The 22,260-nt window shown below is 34.1% G+C and overlaps 1 protein-coding gene across 1 annotated transcript in view; it reads right to left on the bottom strand.

The window, feature by feature from the left end:
• Window positions 1-22,260, bottom strand: part of LOC131857915 (receptor-like protein 43) — a 66,721-nt gene that overhangs the window by 38,580 nt on the left and 5,881 nt on the right. Inside the window, exon 4 of the mRNA XM_059210703.1 lies at window positions 9,391-9,616. Within this exon, the coding sequence (XP_059066686.1) occupies window positions 9,391-9,616 (226 nt within the window). The remainder of the gene's footprint in view (window positions 1-9,390; window positions 9,617-22,260) is intronic.

Raw genomic sequence — 22,260 nt, 5'->3', positions numbered from 1 at the left:
GGTTACCGGTATCGACAAACAAGTTTTGATTACCGGTAGGAGATCTAGTGTTACCAACAGATGAGACTATCTATTGGAAACTTCCGGCATGTTTGGATCTCTAGAATATGTTTGGTTACATGTGCTACATGTTTATGGATCATGTATTGGTCATTTTGTATGGACATGGTAATCAGATGCTATCATACACTCTGGTAAACCCTTACCGGCATTGGCTCAAGGCTTTACCAACAGAGATTTCACTAAGGAATCTTGACAGTATGTATAAATGGTATTGGTGCGGCTTCTAGATGGATTCAAGGATGGTGAAGATGTTCTTTGATTGTGCTTCAAATAGTTGAAGACATTGCTTTGGCATGGTGGACTCGGAATAGGTCCGGTACCTATCTAGGTTATGAACTGATATCATGCTAACATGTACTCTACATGTTACTGGGATATTTTGGGATGTTCTATAGATTTGTTATTATTGTTCTGGTCTTAAGATGACATGGCATATCATTGTAATATGGATTTATGTAATGATCTTATTGTAATATCTTTTAGGTGGCCGACTTAATTGGTTTTGGCCTTAGGGTTTGTATAAATCAAAGGTAGAAAATCTTTGTAGGGTATCATGGTTGTGGAAAAGGTCATGGTCAAGGATTATAATGTGCATATACTGTAATATCATTCAGGAAGAGGAATTGGTCGATCATTAGTGATCGAATTGGATTCAGAAGAGGATTTAGTCCTTCAACATTGAGCTTAACCAGGACTGTAATCAAGCATGATAGATGCTATATCTGGAAGTTCACTTTATTGGATTTTTGTCCATTTATCTTGAGGTGCTATTAACCTCTATAGTCAATAAGACTCTTTTGTAATGAGTAGTATGCTCTAGGTAGTGTGCCTTCCTACATGTGCAGGCCCCTCATTGTAACACATACTTTATGCAGAAGTATCATCTAACTATGGTTAGGATTCCCATCGTGATTTTCCACTTTCTAGGTTTTCCACGTACAAATCATGGTGTTATATGGTATGGTTGTTTTGCATTGATTATCTATTTATTTGTTAAGTTGCATTGTTTACCTGTATCTATTTCTTCTTTACCGATACTTAATCTGGTTAAAGGTTATTCAGTGGATTATATGTAATAATCTATTAACAACTGATTCATCCCCCCCCCCCATCTTAGTTGTTCACCGATTATCCTAACACCAAGATGAGCTCAAGGTAAGAATCAAGTTTGGTGGTAGCACTAATTCTCTAGACAAGATGTTAACCAAAAAAAAATTAAACAAAGATACTACTACTGGCTTTGGTTGTGATGTTGGTCAATGCTCTACCAGCGGTGATACAACTAAGAAGGAGATATAGTTTGTCTCTTATGTTGATAATGGCAATAGGAAAACCTTCACAGTCAGAAATTCTCCAAGGAGGAAGATAGATCTAACTACAACTGTTGAAAGTTTGAAGATGCAAGCTACTGTTGCAAGGAAGAGTGGTGTTGATCCAAAAGGAAAAGGTAAGTTGAATGAAGATAGCTTCATCAGAGATAAGGATGCAAGAAGAAAGTTTAGGACACCTCCTTCTAGAAGGAGACCACAATATGCTATTGCACAAAAGACTAAGAACAGGAGGAAATTAAGACACATGTTTGCTGCAAATGAGAATCCTAGGATAAACAACAAAGGAAAAAGGAATGGAGAAAATCAATCAGCAAGGTCTCCACATACATGGAAGAATAAATTTGTAAGTTACAATTCTCCTTTATCTGGTTATTGTTTTGCTTGCAAAATTTATGGATAGAGAAAATGAATATAGGAATAGGTTTGTGAGAAATCTAGATGCATATGAGGACAACATGTCAAATGGTAGATTTATGCATAGATCAGATCCAAACTATGGGAGCAATAATGTTATTGTTGTCCTAGGTAATAGAAATGTAAATATCATTTGTTATAGATGCAATAAAGTTGGCTATAGGAGTCATGAATGTAGAAGAAAACCATTTCAGTCTTATGGTAGCTCCTACACCTCCTCCCACAACAAAAATGTATTGAATAATTATAATGGTCATTATGTAAGACAATGATTTGTGTGGAACAAGAATAGGAAAGTTCCTGGTCTATCAAAAAGTTCATTTGTTCCATCAGCTAGTTATAATAGTATGGTTTGGAGAAGAAAGACTTATCAGTAAAATAGAAACCTCTTCATTCCAAGATCTGATGCAAACACTAGGTGCTTTGCATGTCACAAGATTGGGCACAAAGTACAGGAATGCAAGAGAAATCAGATAAAATTATATAGACCTAATAAGAAGACAAACACTCCCACCATACAAAATAGAGGGTCTATGAGGCTATGGAGAAGAAAGGAGAACTCAAGTGATGAGTGTCACAAGTTGGATGCTCCTATGAGAAGGCATTGTGCATTTCCTGCATAGGTGATATCTCCTCAAGCTTAAGGAGATGCAAGACCTTAGGGGGAGTAACATATTGATCACATCAACCAACACCAAATTTTTAAAAAAGAACCAGGATGTTGTAGTTATGAGAAAGACCAACTATGAAAAGGAGACATGGAGGAAGAATATGAGATGGTAGATTTTATAGTTGATGACTGATTTAGCCTAAAATATCTGTAAATATGCTTTAGTTTTTTTATTTTGTAGAAGCTTATGCCTTGGTAGCATATCAATCTCTGATATTGTTGGCACATATTTTACATTGCTATAAAATGGATTTAGTTTATGGTGTATACTTGCATACATAAGGATGAGTACAGATGCAAGTAATGAAAATGTGTTAAAGAAAGGCCATAGTGCACTGCTTTTAGTATTGAAGAATGAAAGAATTATGCAGCACAAAAGAGATTAGACAACATAGGGAAGAGATGTTGAGAGTATGTGTAGTTCAGAGGAGACGACAACATGAAGATATATGGAAGATAGAAAAGTAGATAGAGTATATTGGTTTTTATTCCTAGGGGTAGAAAAATTATTGCCATTCAAGGTCATCAAAATGCATATGCTGGTGATGGATCATAGGGAAAGCTAAGAAGACTTGACCAGAGTTTATTTTTTGTAATTTTGGGTCACCTCCAACATATATTGTAATAATAGTTCATCTAGCTATAGTGGGGTATATTCTTATGTGCCAAAGAGGGAGAGTGAAAAGAAGAGGTGCACATTGCTATATTGGTGCATTAGTCATAGGGGGAGAATGCACATGTCCAGTAGCATGTCAATTTTTTATTTCTTAAAGGGTGATAAGTATTTTTGTTCAAAAGTTATTGACACTGCGAGTTATTGACCATGTGTGCAGTTCAGTCTACCGAGGAAGAGATATGCATTTTCAGCTTAGAAAGGAAGGAGAAGAACAAATCTTAGCATAATGGTTGCCAACCCCTTTGCCATTGTTGTCAAAGGGGGAGAGTGAAGCTTGGTGTTGACATCAATGCCAAAGGGGGGTATTGTTGGCATTGAGGTTGTCTTTGATCTTAACATGTGTGTGTGCATGACTGAGTTGATTGATGTCAGTAGTTGAGATGAAGTGGCACAAAGAGATTGTGTAGCCTGACAAAGTATATGCAGAATGATGGCCTCACTCCCACTGGTCAAAGATGGAGAGGCATGTAGATATCAGGTTGGTAGTAGACAAGTACAAGTTGAATGAATATAGTTTTCATGGAGTTAATGGCCTCAAATAAAATTGAAAGGACAACGGAGTCTGCTATTGGATGTAAAAGTAGTTAAAGGACCAAGGCCATAGAGTAATGATATCATGGAGAAAACAAGTTTGATCAAGAGCATAAGTGTTGTTGCAACATCAAATAACACACCATGTTATACACACAAGGAGATATAGGAGGAAAGCATGGAATATGCTATTTAGACAAACATTTGGATGAAGAAGACAAAGGTCAGTGATGTGGTGGAGGCATTGAGCTAGCTTGTTGAATCAGCAAAAGTAAAGTTGTAGTTGTGCATAACACGAAGGTTATTGTTGTACTAGTTGCATACAGTTACAAAAAGTATCAATTGTAGATGTAAATAACACATAGGTTATGCGATAGGAGTGGTCAATAATATGAGGGTTATATAACTGCAAATGTCAATAACATGGTGGATGTGTGACTGCAGTTATCAATAACATGACAGGTTAGTCGTGTTGGTCTTGTGATAGATAATATCAATAACACGAAGGTTATCGCAGTTGAAAAGTGTAGAAGAAGAATCACATAACATGCAAGTTATCGAATGAACTATAGAAGAATTGCATAACATGATGGTTATGCAGGTTATCGCATTGTGTTATTAACTATCCCCATCTCACTAAGATGTTACCCTACGATATGGTTGTCATGCCTTGGTTGGTCGTGCAAGATACGAGCTTCAAAGATGATGAAGACTCCAGTTCTCTTGCATCATGTTCGTCGGAGTGGAAAAGGTTGCATGGGGTAACTTAATGTATACAAAACAAGGCGGCCTCTATCTTGTATTGCTAGTTAATCAAAGTAATTGGGTGAACGAGATAACAATCAAAGGGGAATATTGTAGATCACCTTATCCTGCACTACTTAAGGGCTGAGAAGAGTAAAGGCATGCAACAAAGAGAAAAGGAGTCTCAGATTATCCTGCATGAGTCCAAAACTCCTCCAAAGTGGCATGCGGGCTAACAAGAATGTCTAAAGTCACTTGAAGTTGCTTACCCCACATGAGTAAGTTAGACACAAGAATGATGATGTAGGATAATAACAATAAACTCGATAGGCACAGTAGTCCACATGGGCATTGACCAAGTGTGACCCAACGATGTGACATGTATGAAATGAATCACAAGCAGGTTGATTAAGTTGATTGCATGTTTTTGAAGGTAGATTTTGGTGCCATGTTTGTAGCTCGATAGATGAACTATTCACTCAGATATTTCACCAAAGCTAGCTGAGCAATTTGGACACCACGCTTGCAAGTCAATAGACTCAGTAACCCATGTGGTGGCCAAAAAAGTTTGACCAAATTCCTGGATGATGATTAAGAAGAATTTTGATGCCAAGGATGTTTGTCGATAGGCTTGATGGTCTACATGGACATTGACTGGACGTGGACCGGGCTTGGCCAAGTGACTTGGACATTGAAGGAGATGATTTTTGCCACATGATTGCATGTTGATAGGTAAAATGATCTATGTGGTGATTGACCGAGCTTGACCAAATGTTTTGGATGGTGGAAATGAAGACATGTGGCTACCAAGTGGTCGAGAATGAAATCCAATATGTAGAGGTCAGTTCTTACATAGTTGATGATTGAGTTTAATGAGGTAGTTGACGATCCCTTTAGAGAAGGACGATAGAAGGATGAAGAATGCATTAATGGTGACCATACCAACAAACTGGTGTGTGGCTCGAGATGATGAACATAGAAGGAGATTTTATCTCATTAGACATATGAAGATTATTAAAAATAGTAATCAATTGACTGAGAAGAATGAAGTAGCATTTAATGATGATTCAGTTGCAGAGAGAGTTGTTGAGTTTTTGAGGCTTGAGTAAATCTATTAGGATGAATATTACTAAGTATAGTAATCCAATATTAGAAGCATGATTTGAATGCAGATGGTTTCCAAAGAGAAGGCATTTATTATGAGTAGTTATCTATCTGAAAGGATGTACAAAGAATTAACATCGCCTACAAGACATAATCTTTCATAGGCTGAGAAGATTAGTTTTGAAATCGATTTTGGAGGGAAACCTTGTATGCTAAATGTGACCAAGAGAAGATAGTGTGAGAGGGAGGTGAATTAGTGGTAATTAATAAACTGTTCCTTTCAAATATCTAAAAATTCATTTGACAACTATAACATGAGATTCCTTAGGATCAACTTTAAATATATCAACAAAACAAACTAAGTTCATGATATCAGGTCTTGTCCAAGTCAAATAGAGTAATCCACTAATCATAGATCTGTATCTAATCTGATTTTCCTTAGGAGAGTCAACATCTTTAGTCAACTTAAATTCGATCACCATAGGAGTACGAACTAGATTTGAATCTTCCAAACCAAACTTTTTCAACAATTCTTTCATATACTTAGACTAAGATACAAAAATGTCTTTATCTAACTGAGTAATTTGCAAACCCAAAAATAATTTCATCTCTCCAATCATAGACATCTCAAACTTATTTTTCATCTCATCAGGAAACTTTTTACATAGGCTCTCATTTCCACAAGAAATAATATCATCAACAAAAACTTCAACAATTAGAATGTTATCATTATCAATCTTAAAGTATAGATTACTATAAGCAACACCTTTGTTGAACCCTAGCTTCAACAAATACTTATCTAATCTATCATACCATGCTCTTGAGGATTGCTTGAGTCCATACAAGGCTTTCTTCAACCAACAAACCATATTACCTTGATCAGAAAACTAAAATCCATTCGGTTGCTCAATGTACACCATTTAGGAATGTTGACTTGACATCCATCTGATAGACTTTGAAATTCTTGTAAGTAGCATAAGCAAGAAACAATCTTTCAACTTCAATTCTTGCCACAGGGGCAAAAGTTTATTCAAAATCAATTCCTTCCATTTGTGAATATCCATTATAAACGAGTCTTGCTTTGTTTCTAACAATTTCACCTTGCTCATTCAATTTGTTCTGAAAGACCCATTTAGTTTCAATTACATTTTTGTCCTTAGGTCTGCGAACAAGATCCCTTGTATTATTCTTTTCAATATGCATCAATTATTTTTCAATTGCTTTTACCCAATGTTCATCTTTACATGATTCATTTACATCCTTAGATTCAATCTTTGAAATCAAACAATACTCAACTTGATCCTCAACAACTCTTCTTCTTGTTTGAACACATTTATTTCTATCTCCTATGATCTGATTTTTAGAATGATGCAACCTTACATACCTAGGAGTCTTAGTATTTTCTTGAATTTCAGACTCTTGTGTTCTTTCTTCAACATTTGCACTAGTTACTTCTTCTAGAATGATCTGCACTTGGTTCTAAGTGTGAGCTTTCTTCCCTTTATTTGAGTTTTCATTCTGATCATCTGAATTATATTCAAAGGATCTGGGTTGTCTTTCCTTGCCATCATCAACCTTGACATTTTCACTCTCAACTATCTTTCTCATCTCTTATTATAGCACCGGTAGGCCTTGCTTTTGGTAGAATAACCAAGAAATATTCCTTCACCACATCTAGCATCAAACTTCCCTAGATCTTCATCCCTCTTGATAGAATATTTACTTCCAAAAATTCTAAAATATTTAAGAGTAGGAGCATGACCAAACCATAATTCATAAGGAGTCTTAATGATATCACCTCTTATATGCACTCAATTAAGAGTGTAAACAATAGTACTCACAAATTCTCTCTAGAAGACATGTGAAACATTTCCCTCCAATATCATGGTTCTAGCACCTTCTTTAATGGTTATGTTCTTCCTCTCCACAACTCCATTCTATCAAGGATTTCTCGGAGTAGACATCTATCTCTTTACCCCGTTCTCTTCACAAAATGCATTGAAATCACCAGAATTGAATTCACCACCTCTATCAAATCTCAAACACTTCATCTTAAAACTTGTCTCTATCTCAACCATATCTTTGAATATCTTGAACTTATCTAGAGCTTCAGACTACTCCCTCGAGAAAGTAACCCACATTATCCTATAATAATCATCAATAAGCAACATGAAATATCTCTCCCTTCAAGCTTCTAACTCTAGAAGGACAACAAAAATTAGTATGCACGAGATCCAACAATCCATTTGAACAAATTTGTTTACTTCAGAAGGTAACTCTAGCCTGCTTCCCTAACTGACACTCCCTGCACATAGTGTTAGCAGGTTTCATTAACTTAGGGAGACCTCTCACTGCTTGAGTAGAAATTATCTTGATAATGTTATCAAAATTCATATGACACATCCTTCTATGCCACAACCATCTCTCATAAGTCTGAGCAATCAAACAACTTTTACCAGTAATGTTTAAGTGAAAGATATTAGGGTGGGTGCAAGAAGTTGAGTCCCACTTTTGGGCAAAAAGTGGAAGTGTTTTCCCTATTTCTCAATTTTTTTGTCGATTGATGTCAAAATTTGAGGTACTTAAAGTTTGAATCTGAAAAAACTTTAGTAATAGAAAATGTAGTTCTCGGAGTCTAATTTTCAAATATGTAATTTATTTCAATACCCATATGGTAGAAATTGATTTTTAGTAGGCATATTTAAAAACCACTTTTTCAAAATGTTTGTTTCAAGACCATACCACACATGTGTACGACCACCATATTTTGATGTAAATAAAAGAATTTTTGCAAATCCTTCTAGGAAAAGATACCTAATACACCAAATATTGATGAGAATATTTTTTCTTATTTTTTTATTGAATATATTTTTTTTTAACTAATTTTTAATTGACTATAAAGTACATTTTCAAAACATCTGGTGTACTACCACCATAATTTGATGAAATTTTTTTTTTTTTTTTTTTTAATCTTCAAAAGAATTGTATGTAGATTGATGTCATATAATTTATTTTTGAAAAAACCAAAAAACAAAAAATTTATTAAAGTTTTACTAAAACTCACTATTTTACATTTAGGTGCCACTTTTGATTAATAAATAATGCAAAAATAGTAAAAGTAATCATATCACTGTGAAATTTACATTTTTGAAATTAGGACAGTGAGAACTCTAATGGGTTTTTGTTTCATCAAAAAATACAATCAGGAAGACCTTCAAAAAATTATGGAAAGGTAGAAATCTGGTATTCCAGTGCCTTAGCCATTGTTTTGGAGGTCCAAGCATAGGCTTGGTCCCACCAAGCCTAACCTGAAGCCAAAACCAAGGCATAGGTGTGTTTCCTGCTCCATCTTTTATGAAACGAGTGCCCATTATTTAAAATTCAAAAAATGGGCATGCGTTTTGAAATTTATAGTAATTTAAGAAACGTGCACCCGTTTTAAGAAATGGGTACATGTTTTTAGAAAAAGGTACATGTTTTTAGAAATGGGTGTCCATTTCTAAAAATAATGCACCCATTTCTCTATGGTGGTCCGATCCTAAACAGGCAGCCATTTTATTTTTATGGGTCGAGGCTCCGAAGCTAAACGGGTGCCTGTTTCTTAAAAAACAGATACTCGTTTCTAGCGGCAAACTTTTTTTCTCATAGACTTCCATGGAATTGGGACCCAACTTCTAGCACCCACCCATTACCTTTTGTCCTTGTACTTGATGCAATCTTGATTATGAAATTACCCAAAATTTTGTACTTGTCATTATTGAATTGAAGATCATACCCCTTGTCAAGCATCTATCCAAAAGTCAAAATATTATGCTTTAGACCTTCTACATACAAGACATCATCATTATTGTGCTTACCATCAAGAGAAATGGATCCTCTACTATGAATTATACCAACTTTATCATCACCAAACCTTACAACACCACCTTCATATTTTTCCAAACTCACAAACTTATTCTTATCACCTGTCATGTGGTGAGAGAATCCACTGGCAATCACCCTTTCATCTTTCTCTTTAACTTGTGCAACCAAATATCTTTCCACATTGCAACTAGCAGAATTAGTAGGCATTAGATCATCTTCCTTGATAGAAATAAACACCCATTCATTATCACTTGAACCTCCTTTATTAGATTCAACATATATCACACCTTCAACAACATAATAACATCTCTTATAAAATCTAGGTTTGTTAGGTTTGAACTTAGGAACTCTTTTAGGACACCTTGAGGAAAAATGACCTATCTTGTTGCAAGAAAAATATTTAAGAGGCAATTATCCTTCAAAATTATTGGCTCCTTTGGGTAATGTTTTGAAAATAAGGGCTTCAAGCTCCTCAACCTCTCACTCTTCTTCTTCAATTTCCTTCACATCCTTCTCATATTTGGATATCCTCCTTAAAGAACTTTCTCCCGGATCATACCTTTGCTTACCTTTTTCAAAAACATTGGCCTTGAATTAGGAAGAGAATGACCAAACTCACTCAATTAAATTTTTTAAAGCTTACCAATCAACATGTCCCTAGTCACATTAGTCACAGTCTGGATCTCCTCAATAGAAGCAACTTTACGTTTGTATGCAGCAGGAAAGGATCTGAGCACTTTAGCAACAATATCTGATTCCTCCAACGTTCCACCAACACATCTAATATTACATACAATTTCATTCACTTTATGCATGAAGGAAGTGATATTATCATCTTTGTTCATCTTCAATTTACCCTTAAGGCTCTGCAACTTGGAAATCTTTACATAACTGTCACCTTCATACAAAGTTTCTAACTTCTTCCAAATCTCATGAGCAGTCTTCAATTCCATAACATTTGTCATCTCAGAGTCAATTAGAGCACTCAACAATGCTTCCTTATCCCTCATATTATATTCAACTTCCTTTATCTCATTCGGAGTTCAAGGACCATTTTGAGGAATGGTATACTAGTCTTTGGTAATTGTCTAGTAAGATTCACCAATGCATCTCAAGTGACACTCCATACGATTCTTCCAAAGAGAGTAATTAGTGCCATCAAATCTCGAACTATCCTTCTTGTAGGTTTCCATCCTAGATCGCCTCAAGAAGTCAAGCTTCTTCATAGGAATTTTCTCTGATACTAATTAGTGGAAATAGGGCAAACCACAGAGAAGGGGGGTGAATCAGTTACCACCAAAAAGCTACACAACTTGAACTTATTCTCAGATCTGATAATTAAGCATGAAAGCATAAATCAACAGCACATCATAAACACACATAACACCAATTTTTTTGATGTGGAAACCTTGTTAGGGGAAAAGCCACAGTGAGAGTGAATCCACAAAGATATACTCTATTAGAAGTATTACAATGAGGAATGCACTTGCATTTAGGAACACTGCCTAGAGCTCATTGCTCAAAATAAAAAGGGCTATAACCCAAGGAAGGCTCATTTCCTTACAAACAATCACAAATTACTTCCAGAAAGCATGAACTGAGAAATAACATCCTTAATTCCTAGTTGCAGTTATGATTAAGCACATAACAAATTTCATTTTCTTCTTCAAACTTCTCCTCTGCTTCTAAAAGATCAATACATTATTCGCACAACTACTCACACTCATGCACTCTCCATAGCTCACATAAGATTATTACATTTATTTATACATGACATCAACCTTGGAAAGATCAACAAGGTTAGGTCAACACACATAAAACAATTACAATGATATCTAGTTGTTGTTAGGAACTAGAAGGACAACTAAGAGGGGGGGTGAATCAGTTGTGAACCAGTTATATAAAATTTGCAGTCCAATTATTAGATATAACAATTTAAACCTTAATGCTAGTAAACCAATCTTAAGTGCTGGTAAAATAGATAAATAGATTTAACAGTACTAGTAAAATTAAATGTGAGAAATAGAAAGAGAAACAGCATTCACAACACATAACACAAAGATTTTGATGTGGAAACCTAGTGAGGGAAAAACCACAGTGAGAAAACTTACCCACAATCAGATGATACTACTGTAGATAGTATGTGTATACAAATGGGGTCTGCACATGCAGAAAGGCCAACTACCTAGAGCTCACTGCTCAATCACAAAATGGGAAGTCTCACTGACTTACAAATGGATGGTTAAATCCAAGATAGTGTACTGCACAAAGTAGCATCAACAATGCTTGATTCAGTACCAGTTTAAGCTCTGAATTTCTTCATAACCTTTCCTTCAACCTTTGAATGATGTCTGCTTGATTCACACAGGGACCTGCTCTTCAATATTCACTCATACCATTTCCATATTTGAGTACATATTTGATCATCAAATGATCTTACATTTATACAAAACCAAGGACCAAATGAGTAGGTCGGCTCACCAAAGATATTACAATGAAAAAAATTACAAATAAGATACAACATGTTGGCTCAATACAATAACCAATAAATAAACAATTTCCATGGCGTGCAATGCTGATCTGGACATGAACCGTGTGTCGGTCCATAACGGAGACCTATTTGTCGGTAAAGAAAAATATATCAACCCGAATAGACCAATAACCAAAACACCAAATCCAAGCTTCCAATCAATGTATTCGACATATCCAAATGATCTTCAGATGATAACAAGTCATCATCACTGTCGGTGAACAAAATAACCTATTAGTGAGTGCATAACATGTTTGCCGGTAAATGTATGACCAGAATACCAAAATAGCAAACCATCAATGTAGATCTCCAGAATGACAAGTGTGACAAGTGTTGACATCAATGACAAAACCAATGCAACACATGACAAAGTCATCCATAATACCAACAATCTCCCCCTTTGGCATTGATGGTAACACTAGATAGAAAAACATCTAAGTGCCAAAAACATAATGCTAAAATAAACCAAACAACCAACAATCTCCAAATACCAAGTTTTGTAAACCAAGTTCTATACCAGAAACAGAAACCAAGAAACCAAAGATACAACCAAAGATACAATGTTTTTCTATAGATATCTCTCCCCCTTTGACATCAAATGCCAAAGCAGTTAAGCTTAAAGAAATATAATACTCAGCCAACTACTCCCCCTGAGAAGTAGCTCTTCCTTCATCAAAGCCAGAATTTTTTTTTTTGATAATTCCTACTGGTTTGATGCCAAACTCTATCATCTAAGTCTCTGCCAGTGGGGAAATTACCCCAAGCTACTCTCTGAGATATTCAAATGTCTCCTTAGGCAAAGTTTTAGTAAAGATATCTGCAATTTGCTCTTTAGTATTCACATAAACCAGTTTTACTTCATTTGCTTCCACATTCTCTTTCAAAAAATTATACTTCATAGAAACATGCTTTGCCTTAGAGTTAAATACTAGATTCTTTGATATGTCAATTGCTATTGAATTATCACAATAGATGATTACCGGTTCTTTGCATTTTACCTTTATATCCTTCAACATTTTTTTGATCCATAATACCTGAGTACAATGTTGCTGCCACATATTCTGATTCTGCAGTGGATAAAGAAGTACATGTCTATTTTTTGCTTATCCAAGAAATTAGTCTACTACCAAGAAATAATGCTCCTCCGGTAGTGCTTTTCTATCATCTACATCACCTGCCCAATTTGCATTAGTGTATGCACATAAATCAAAATTTTCATCCTTAGGATACCATAAACCAAGATTTGTTGTTCCTTGTAAGTACTGAAAAATCCTTTTAACTATTGTTTCATGATTTTCGTTAGGATTGCCTTGAAATCTAGATACAATACATATTGCATTCATTATATGAAGCCTTGTTTGAGGCAAATATAGTAATCCTCCAATCATAGATTTGTACCTTGTCGGATTAATAGGAGCAGATTCATCCTTCAAAGTCATTTTATCAGTTGTAGTCATAGGAGTTCTTTCCAGTTTGGAATTTTCCATACCAAATTTCTTCAAGAGTTCCTTCAAGTATTTTGTTTGACTAATGAATATCCCTTTATTTTTTTGTGAAATCCACAAACCTACAAAATAATTTAATTTCTCCAATCATAGACATTTCAAATTCTTCCTGCATCTTGTTAGCAAAATCCTTACATAGACCTTCTTCACCTCCAAAAATGATATCATCCACAAATACTTCAATAACCAAAATGGCATCATTTGTAACTTTGTAATATAAGTTGTTGTCTACATTACTTTTTGTGTAACCAAACTTCAAAAGATATTTATCCAATCTAGCATACCAAGCTCTAGGGGCTTGCTTCAAACCATTTAAAGCTTTCCTTAACCTGCAAACCATATCTTTATCTGCCAAAGAAAATCCATCAAGTTGTTCAATGTAAACTTCTTCCTCAAGATCTCCATTCAAAAATGCACATTTAACATCCATTTGATAAACCTTGTAATTCTTGTAGGCTGCAAATGCAAGAAATAGTCTAACTGCCTCAATTCTAGCTACTGGTGCAAAGGTTTCATTATAATCAATTCCTTCTTTCTGTGAATATCTTTTACAAACTAATCAGAAGGACAACTGAGAGGGGGTAGGTGAATTAGTTGTGAACCAGTTATATAAAATTTGCAGTCCAATTATCAGATATAATAATTTAAACCTTAATGTCAGTAAACCAATCTTAAGTTTCCGTAAAACAGATAAACAAATTTTATAGTACTGGTAAAACTTAATGTGAGAAACAGAAAGAGAAACAACATCCACAACACACAACACAAAGATTTTGACGTGGAAACCTGGTGAGGGAAAAACTACGGTGGGAAACCTTACCCACAATCAGATGATACTACTGCAAATAGTATGTGTATACAAATGGGGTCTGCACATGCAGAAAGGCCAACCGCCTAGAGCTCACTGCTCCATCACAAAATGGGAAGTCTCACTAACATACAAATGGATGGTTAAATCCAAGATAGTGTACTGCACAAAGTAGCATCAACAATGCTTGATTTAGTACTAGTTTAAGCTCTGAATTTCTTCATAACCTTTCCTTTAACCTTTGAATGATGTCTGCTTGATTCACACAGGGACCTGCTCTTCAATATTCACCCATACCATTTCCATATCCGAGCACATATTTGATCATCAAATGATCTTACATTTATACAAAACCAAGGACCAAATGAGTAGGTCGGCTCACCAAAGATATTACAATGAAAAAAATTACAAATAAGATACAACATGTTGGCTCAATACAATAACCAATCAATAAACAATTTCCATGACATGCAATGTTGATCTGGACATGAACTGTGTGCTAGTCCATAACAAAGACCTATCTGTCGGCAAAGGCAAATGTGTGAACCTGAATAGACCAATAACCAAAACACCAAATCCAAGCTTCCAATCAATGTCTTCGACATAGCCAAATGATCTCCAGATGATAACAATTCATCATTGTTGTCGCTGAACAAAATAACCTACTGGTGAGTGCATAACATGTTTTTTGGTAAATCTATAACCAAAATATTAGAATAGCAAACCATCAATGTAGATCTCCAGAATGACAAGTGTGACAAGTGTTGACATCAATGAAAAAACCAATGCAACACATGACAAACTCATCCATAATACCAACAGTTGTTGATCAAACACAAATTATCACACATGGGCGAAAAAAATGTCAGCTAAGACAACATGGACCAAATCATCACCTCTAACTCGAAACACCTCCAAGAATTATGACTTGAATATCTGCAACATGCTACAAGCATTGGATCAGCCAAGAACATGAATAACATCAATATACTGAGAAAAATCATCAATTACAAGGTCAATGGTTAATGTGCACCATCAACACAATAGGCACAAGATCTAGAAACATACACACCAACACCACTTACTAGAATCATCATGATCTTCAAACCGAACATCAAGAACACTAACTATAATGACTGTCAACCTTGAAAATCACTTGTGATCTTCCAAACCACGTACAAATTGAATTAAGGACACATATCAATGTCCCAAACATTTCTCCAAATCCATAAAATAAGATATTATAATCTAGAGCAACATACTAACACTCTGCCACCACTGAACAACTGAAAAACCAACCACAACATAGATACCCATAACTTAATCAAATTTCCATGCAAACCTCTAAAATTTGCACTTAATCATCTATAGACAATCCTCTATAAACTCTTTAATCTTCAAACTCTGATCTTCATCATACTTGATATGCTAAAAAACCTAACTCACTGAATTTCACGGCTTCACTACCTTAGACAAAAAGATATGTTGACATTAATGACAACAAAATATCTCAGCAAACCTCCCAACAATCTCTTCTCAACAACAATTAATATATCTCAAAATAAAAACTCTAAAATTTTAACAAAACTAGCCTCCACATTGGCCTTAGCTCTATCTTCAAATTTATCTCTACACACGCACTCTTTCCCTGCAATAAATTGCTCACACAACATATTATCCTCTTCACACACATAATTTCCTCTCTCTTTTTGCCCCTTACCCAGTCCCACACTCTTCTCTCCATAGCCAACTATATGAGCTGAGATCACAGCCCTCAAACCTTCCACTCAGCCTCCCTCTCCCCTTCAACACCCTTTTCTTCTTTTTTTTGTCCTTTCATTCAAACCTAGCACTCTACGTTACATTTTGATATTTTTCAATTGTTCTTCCTCCACGTACTACTCCACCTTGGATGATACCTATTCCACTTCCCTTGAGTACTACCAGAACTACACAATCCCACTACCTCCTTTGATTCTATATTTAATCAGGTACTTTATTACATGCTCAACCATTACCATTTCAATTTTGTTATTTTCCTTCTTGCAATAGAATTACTTTAATTCCTCTACCATCGATGCCTCACTCTCATTGCATTAAAGTTGAAAGCCATTTAAAAAATGGTCAAAAACCCACGTGACACTCCATAACTGGTTTTGATGCTCCCATCTTGGCATTGGCAATTAGGATGTTTGTGCATCACACCATTAAGCACCAAGCTATCCCCTAGATATCAAAGTTCATTTTAGCTTGAGAACATGTATTACAACTTTTAAAAGCCATTTATTTCCATTTTGTAGTTGTAGCATCACGTCACCTTTACCAACTATTTCACATGATTTATTATCATAAAGATACACTCTCGCAAGATAACCTTCTCGGTAGTTTGTGAAGGCTTCCTTGCATGGAGTAGCTCATGGAAAGAGGCACTAAAATCCAAAACCCACAATCTAGTGTAGTGTCACTTGTTAAAAAGACTTGAATGTCATCATCTTTGTCATATGCAATGTTGGAATCACTACCCTTTAATTTTTCTTATGCCTTTTTGTATGAAGTACAATTATTTTTAGTGTCCCACTTTTCCATGCAAAACCAACAATCGTCATTTCTATCCCTTGACTTTGGTCTTATAGCAAATTTGGAGCTTCTTCTATTATTATTTTTGCCTCTATGTTGAGTCCCTTCCCTATTGACAATATTCAAGGCATCATTGGATGATGGTTCTTGATTTTTCTTCCTCATGTGCTCACTAAGAAGAGTGTCGATAATATCATAAAATTTTTATTTGTTTTTGGCAACCATCGAAGTGCTGATTGTCATCACTACTTCTTCCTAGCTGCTTGCTAGAGAGCATAATAAAAGAATAACTTTTATTTCATTATCCAAATTTATACTCACCTAAATTAATTGGCTAACCAGAGCATTAAATACATTGAGGTGATTTGACATGATCCCTCCTTCCTTCATTTTTAAATTAAATACAATTTATTCATAATAAAGAACTTGTTAAAACCTAAAGCCATCTTATACATGTGGCAAAAAGTTTGTCCCACAATTCCTTTGATATCTTCTCAGTTGAGATGTTGACTTGAAAATGTTGTTGGACAACAAAAGGAAGATTGTAGACCTTTCTTTCTTGTCTAATTTCTCCCAATTCTCATCAGTTATGGAATTCAGCTTGTTGGCTTTTCCTTCTAGTGCAAATGAGAGATATTTCCTAATCAATTACAATTATTCCATTTGCACTTTCCGTAGCCCAAATTTTTCCCTAAGAATTTCTCTATCCTCCATTCATCTACTTCCTCCATTATTCTATACATTCTTTGCTGATTTCCAACGACCTTCACCAGCAAGCTCTGACACCAATTATAAATTATAAAGTGTAAACAAATGTAAATGAAGAATTATAAACAAATAGAAGACAAACAATTAAAAAAAAATAACACTAGATTTATAGTAGTTCACCATAAAGGCTACATCCACTTTCAAGCAAGGAAAAACTCTTTATTAATCTTTGGTTTTTCAATACAATATACAATAACAATTTTCACCATATAAATAAACATAATTGTCTTATCCAAAATGTGAATGGACAAGAGGCAATGGGAGGGAAACCATGATGACTGTTGGACTTCATATATCCAACATTTTCCATGTGCTACAAATAAAGCATTGAATGATAGGTGAATACTATAATGTGATTGTAGAAGTGATTTGAATGACAATTCTTTATCTATGCCTACAACAAGACAATGATCTATCAGAAGGTCCAACAAAATTTGCAAGAATAAATTATGGCCTGGCATGAAAATTGACATTAATTTTAGTTTCTATATGTGTTTTCTTGAGTATTTGTCTATTTTCCTTACACTTTTCATGTAGCTTATATACGTGCTTTGCTTGAGTAGTGTCAGTGTCATTCTAATGCCTTTGTTTTGTCAAGCATTTAGGGTTCCATTCATACAAACCACATGCAAACAAAAAATAAATCAAATAAAAAATTAAAGACTATTAAAAAATGGAAAAATGAGAAGATGAAAAATGAAAGGAACCTAGATGTGGCAGTGATGAGTTGATGACGTGGAAAATGCTTGTGGGATTAGTTCACTCTTCCATGGGTTCAACTTGCTCTCCTTGCTTCATTTTTGCCTCTGATATTGAAAATGATAGTGTAAATGTCATTTTTGAAGTTATAAACTCTTCTTTAAAAAATAAAATTAAAAAATAGGTTTGTTCAAAGGGCATCTTCAAATGAACCTATATTTTATTAGTATAAGAAATTGTTGAAAAGGCCTTGGATTGAACCCCTGCATGGAGGGGTGTTCATTTGAAGGGAGTGTTTGATCAAACACTATAAGGGCATTTGAACAAAGGGTAACCTTCATTTGAAGGGGTTTACAATTTCCTTTTTTAACAACCAACAAGTTTTCTTCCAAACCAAAAGTGTAACCCACTTATTGTTAATCCTATGAGGATCTAGTTAATACTAAGAGGGGGGGGGGGGGGGGGGGGGGGTGAATAAGTATTAACACCAATTAAAAATTTAAACCCAAAATTAAATTAATCTCAGATATAAAATATTTTAGCAAATATATCAACTTCTTTAATCGGATTTTCTTAACACACTAATCAAATCTTTTACCTCAACAATCAATACTTTCAACACTAAGAAATCATGTATCAACTTGATCATTTACCAACTCATTAACCTTATCAATCAGATCAAATACCTTCTCAAATAACTTCTTATCTATACCAGCAACCTCTAATAAACTTCTGATAAAACATCATAATCAGTTGTCTCAGAAATAATGCATGAAATGAAACTTAAACAAGAACATCACATGAGAAACATTCCACACATGAATACCATGAGTTTTGATTTGGAAACCCAAATAGGGAAAAACCATGATGGGAGTTAGTACCCACAAGTATTTGTACTCTTTTGAAGTACGCCCTGTTAGGAGCTTACAATACGCCCTGTTTGGAGTTACCCAGTTAAGGGATTTGCCTAGCAACCCAGTTAAGAGCTTGATGAACTGTTAGGATAAACCTTGTGAGAGGATTTAACACTCTTTTGAGATCTTCTTTATTAGGGGACTTAAATGTTTAAGGCCTGTTACAACCTACCCAGTTAAGGGATTTAACCTCCTGCAACTGTTAGGGAACAATAGTAAGAAAATGATCTATTACTTGCACTTCTCTTCTTGCTAAATTAGATCCAATTATGCTCAACACTCTACAACTCTTAGGAAGATCTCACACTTCACTTGGACGGCTCAACACATTCTCTAAGACCACCAACACAATGAACATCAACTGTGTCAACATAAATAGCCATCTCAACTAGGTCGGCCACTAAACCCTAAATCACATCATGAATTATAATATAGATCATAAGAGATCATCTAAGATCAATTAGATCAAATTACAATGCAATATAAACTATTGGTTGATCGTAAATCATCACAAAAATCCGATCTGTACCAAAGTCAAACCTTAAAAAACTCTACTAAGCATTTTGTAGATTCCCAAGGAATTCTTCCTTAATTCATGCCAAATTGCAATCAAATATTTTCACGTGCATTGTGTCATGTTATCTCCTTCATGTAGAATCACCGTCAATCACCATCATATCAAAAATCATTACTGGTTTGATGATATCTTCACCGGTCCTTAAACCCTAGTAAAACTCTAGTAAAACTTCATCAAAAATTTGAAACATGTTTTTCGATAATCATCACAAGTTCCGGTTCCGGTCAAATACACCTTTCCATGATACAAGTTCACCATCAAAACCACTAATCACCAATCATCACCGATCTTCTAATACAATCAAATCAATTCATCTTTACCGGTTAAAGCCCTATTTCACAGACTTTAGCTCTATGCCGATAAACCCTGTCTCTGGTAAACCAAATCACTTAAATGACACACAAAATATTGGAAAACATCAGTGATAATCATCAAACATCATTTCACATTAGTTGCCAGCAATGACAACACAAATAACTAATCATGTCATCTAACCACAAAATCTCAGTCTCCTTATCCTCTACTGGTTCAGTCATTATCCTTCGACTGCATCACCTGCATCATCTCATCTGCATCAGTTATGCCAAATGCCAACACTTATGTGGGATGACCTAGATTATGTCTCATATTTAAACTTCATTGATCCTTCATCATGACACTCATTGGAACTTTAACTCAAAAAACAAATCATTCTTCAATAATCGTATGGGAATCAAAATGACATGCATATCCTACAACTATTAAAAAATGCCATTTAACTCCCCTTTATTTCTTTATGAAAAGAATCAATTGTAGAACCTTGACTTAATTGATAGTGCAATGACTTTGCACTTTTAGAAATGTTTTAGCTTCAATGAAGCATGGTGCTAACCCAAGAATCTTCATATTTCATCATTGGGTCCTAATCACTTATGACTCATCTCAGTTCAACCAATGGCATAGCCTTGAAGATTAATCTTTTATGAGCCTCAAAGTCTTGTTAACTAGAGACACATGGATTCCTTGATACAATAGTGCAAAAGAAACATTGTGGAAAAATTGGTCACTTTTGAATGTACATTGTGATGACATATTGACTCTTTGACCAATCATGCAATAAGAAAAGTTGTCAAAAATGCAAATGATAAAGATGTCTGTGAGATAATGCATGACATTTTATTTTACTTAACACTTGTACAAAACAAAACAACAAAATTTATTACTATTTATATTGATTCTTTAGGATAAAAAGAAAAATGTAGGGCTTTCACCCTACAAATTTGTAAAAAAAAAAATGTAGTTTGATTTTTTTAAGATACATGAAACGTGAATAGAGTGTAGTAATGCAAATTTAAAGGAGAAATATACTAGAATATAGTCAAACTTTAAAGTTTTCAAATTGTTTACAATACATACTAGAAATATAAAGTACATATAAATGAGTTACCAATATACTTTTTTGTTATGTCTAGAACTATTTTGAAGGTACATGAAACATGATTAGATTGTAGTAGTTAAAATTTAAAGGATAAACATACTAAAATATACTCAAACTTTAAAGTTTTCAAATTGTTTACAATACATACTAGAAATATAAAGTAGATGTGAATGAATTACCAATATAATATTATTGTTGTTCACAATTAAGGCAATTTGATAACATTTATTTATTAAGGAATTTAAACCAAAGAATATGGTGAATTCAAATATATTTGAATTAGAAATTTACACTAGTGCTTGTGAAAGAGGGTTTGATTTAATAAATTATCAAACTTAAGCTATATAAATTCTCACTTGAATCTTTAGGATAGATTATTTACATACATAATACTTAAAATCATGGTGATAAGATACTCTACTTGTGGTGGTCTTGCATTGTACTTAAAATTTGATCATTTTATATATCTAATGTTTATATTATGCAAGTAGTTTTGATAAACAACACTGTTGTAGAATAGTTTTCATTAAAAAATGAAATCACATTAACAAGTTACAAAACCCTTCTTTTGTTAATCACGGAATATCATTTATTTGATTTGAAAGGATTTTTTTATTTTATCATGGATAAATCTTTTAGAAATAAAGTATAGACTTTTACTAAATATTTAAATAAATAGAAAAAGTTCAATGAAATCAAAAGTTTACAAATTAGTTTGAATTGACAATAAAAAATATATGATACTTCTAATTTAATCGTATAATAATTATTCAATAATTAAAAACTGTAAATATAATTAACTTCCAAAGTGAAATTGTAATAATAATAATGAATGATAGATTCTTTCAACTCACCCAAACATTAATAATGTAGAAAAAAACACCTATTGAAGTACTTTTTAAGATCTAGGACACAAATATAAATAAAATAAAATTTTAAATAATATTTTAAATAAATAATAAATTAAATGATTTGATAAAAGTTATAATATATTTATATTGAATCATCTTAACAAAAGAAATGAACTTTTACAATGTCAAATTAGGGAGACATGGGAAAAACATCTTC

This window comes from Cryptomeria japonica, chromosome 8 (assembly GCF_030272615.1).
Source record: "Cryptomeria japonica chromosome 8, Sugi_1.0, whole genome shotgun sequence".
NCBI lineage: Eukaryota > Viridiplantae > Streptophyta > Pinopsida > Cupressales > Cupressaceae > Cryptomeria > Cryptomeria japonica.
Note: the sequence above shows the minus strand (reverse complement) of the source record. Positions and strands in the feature narration are given on the sequence as shown.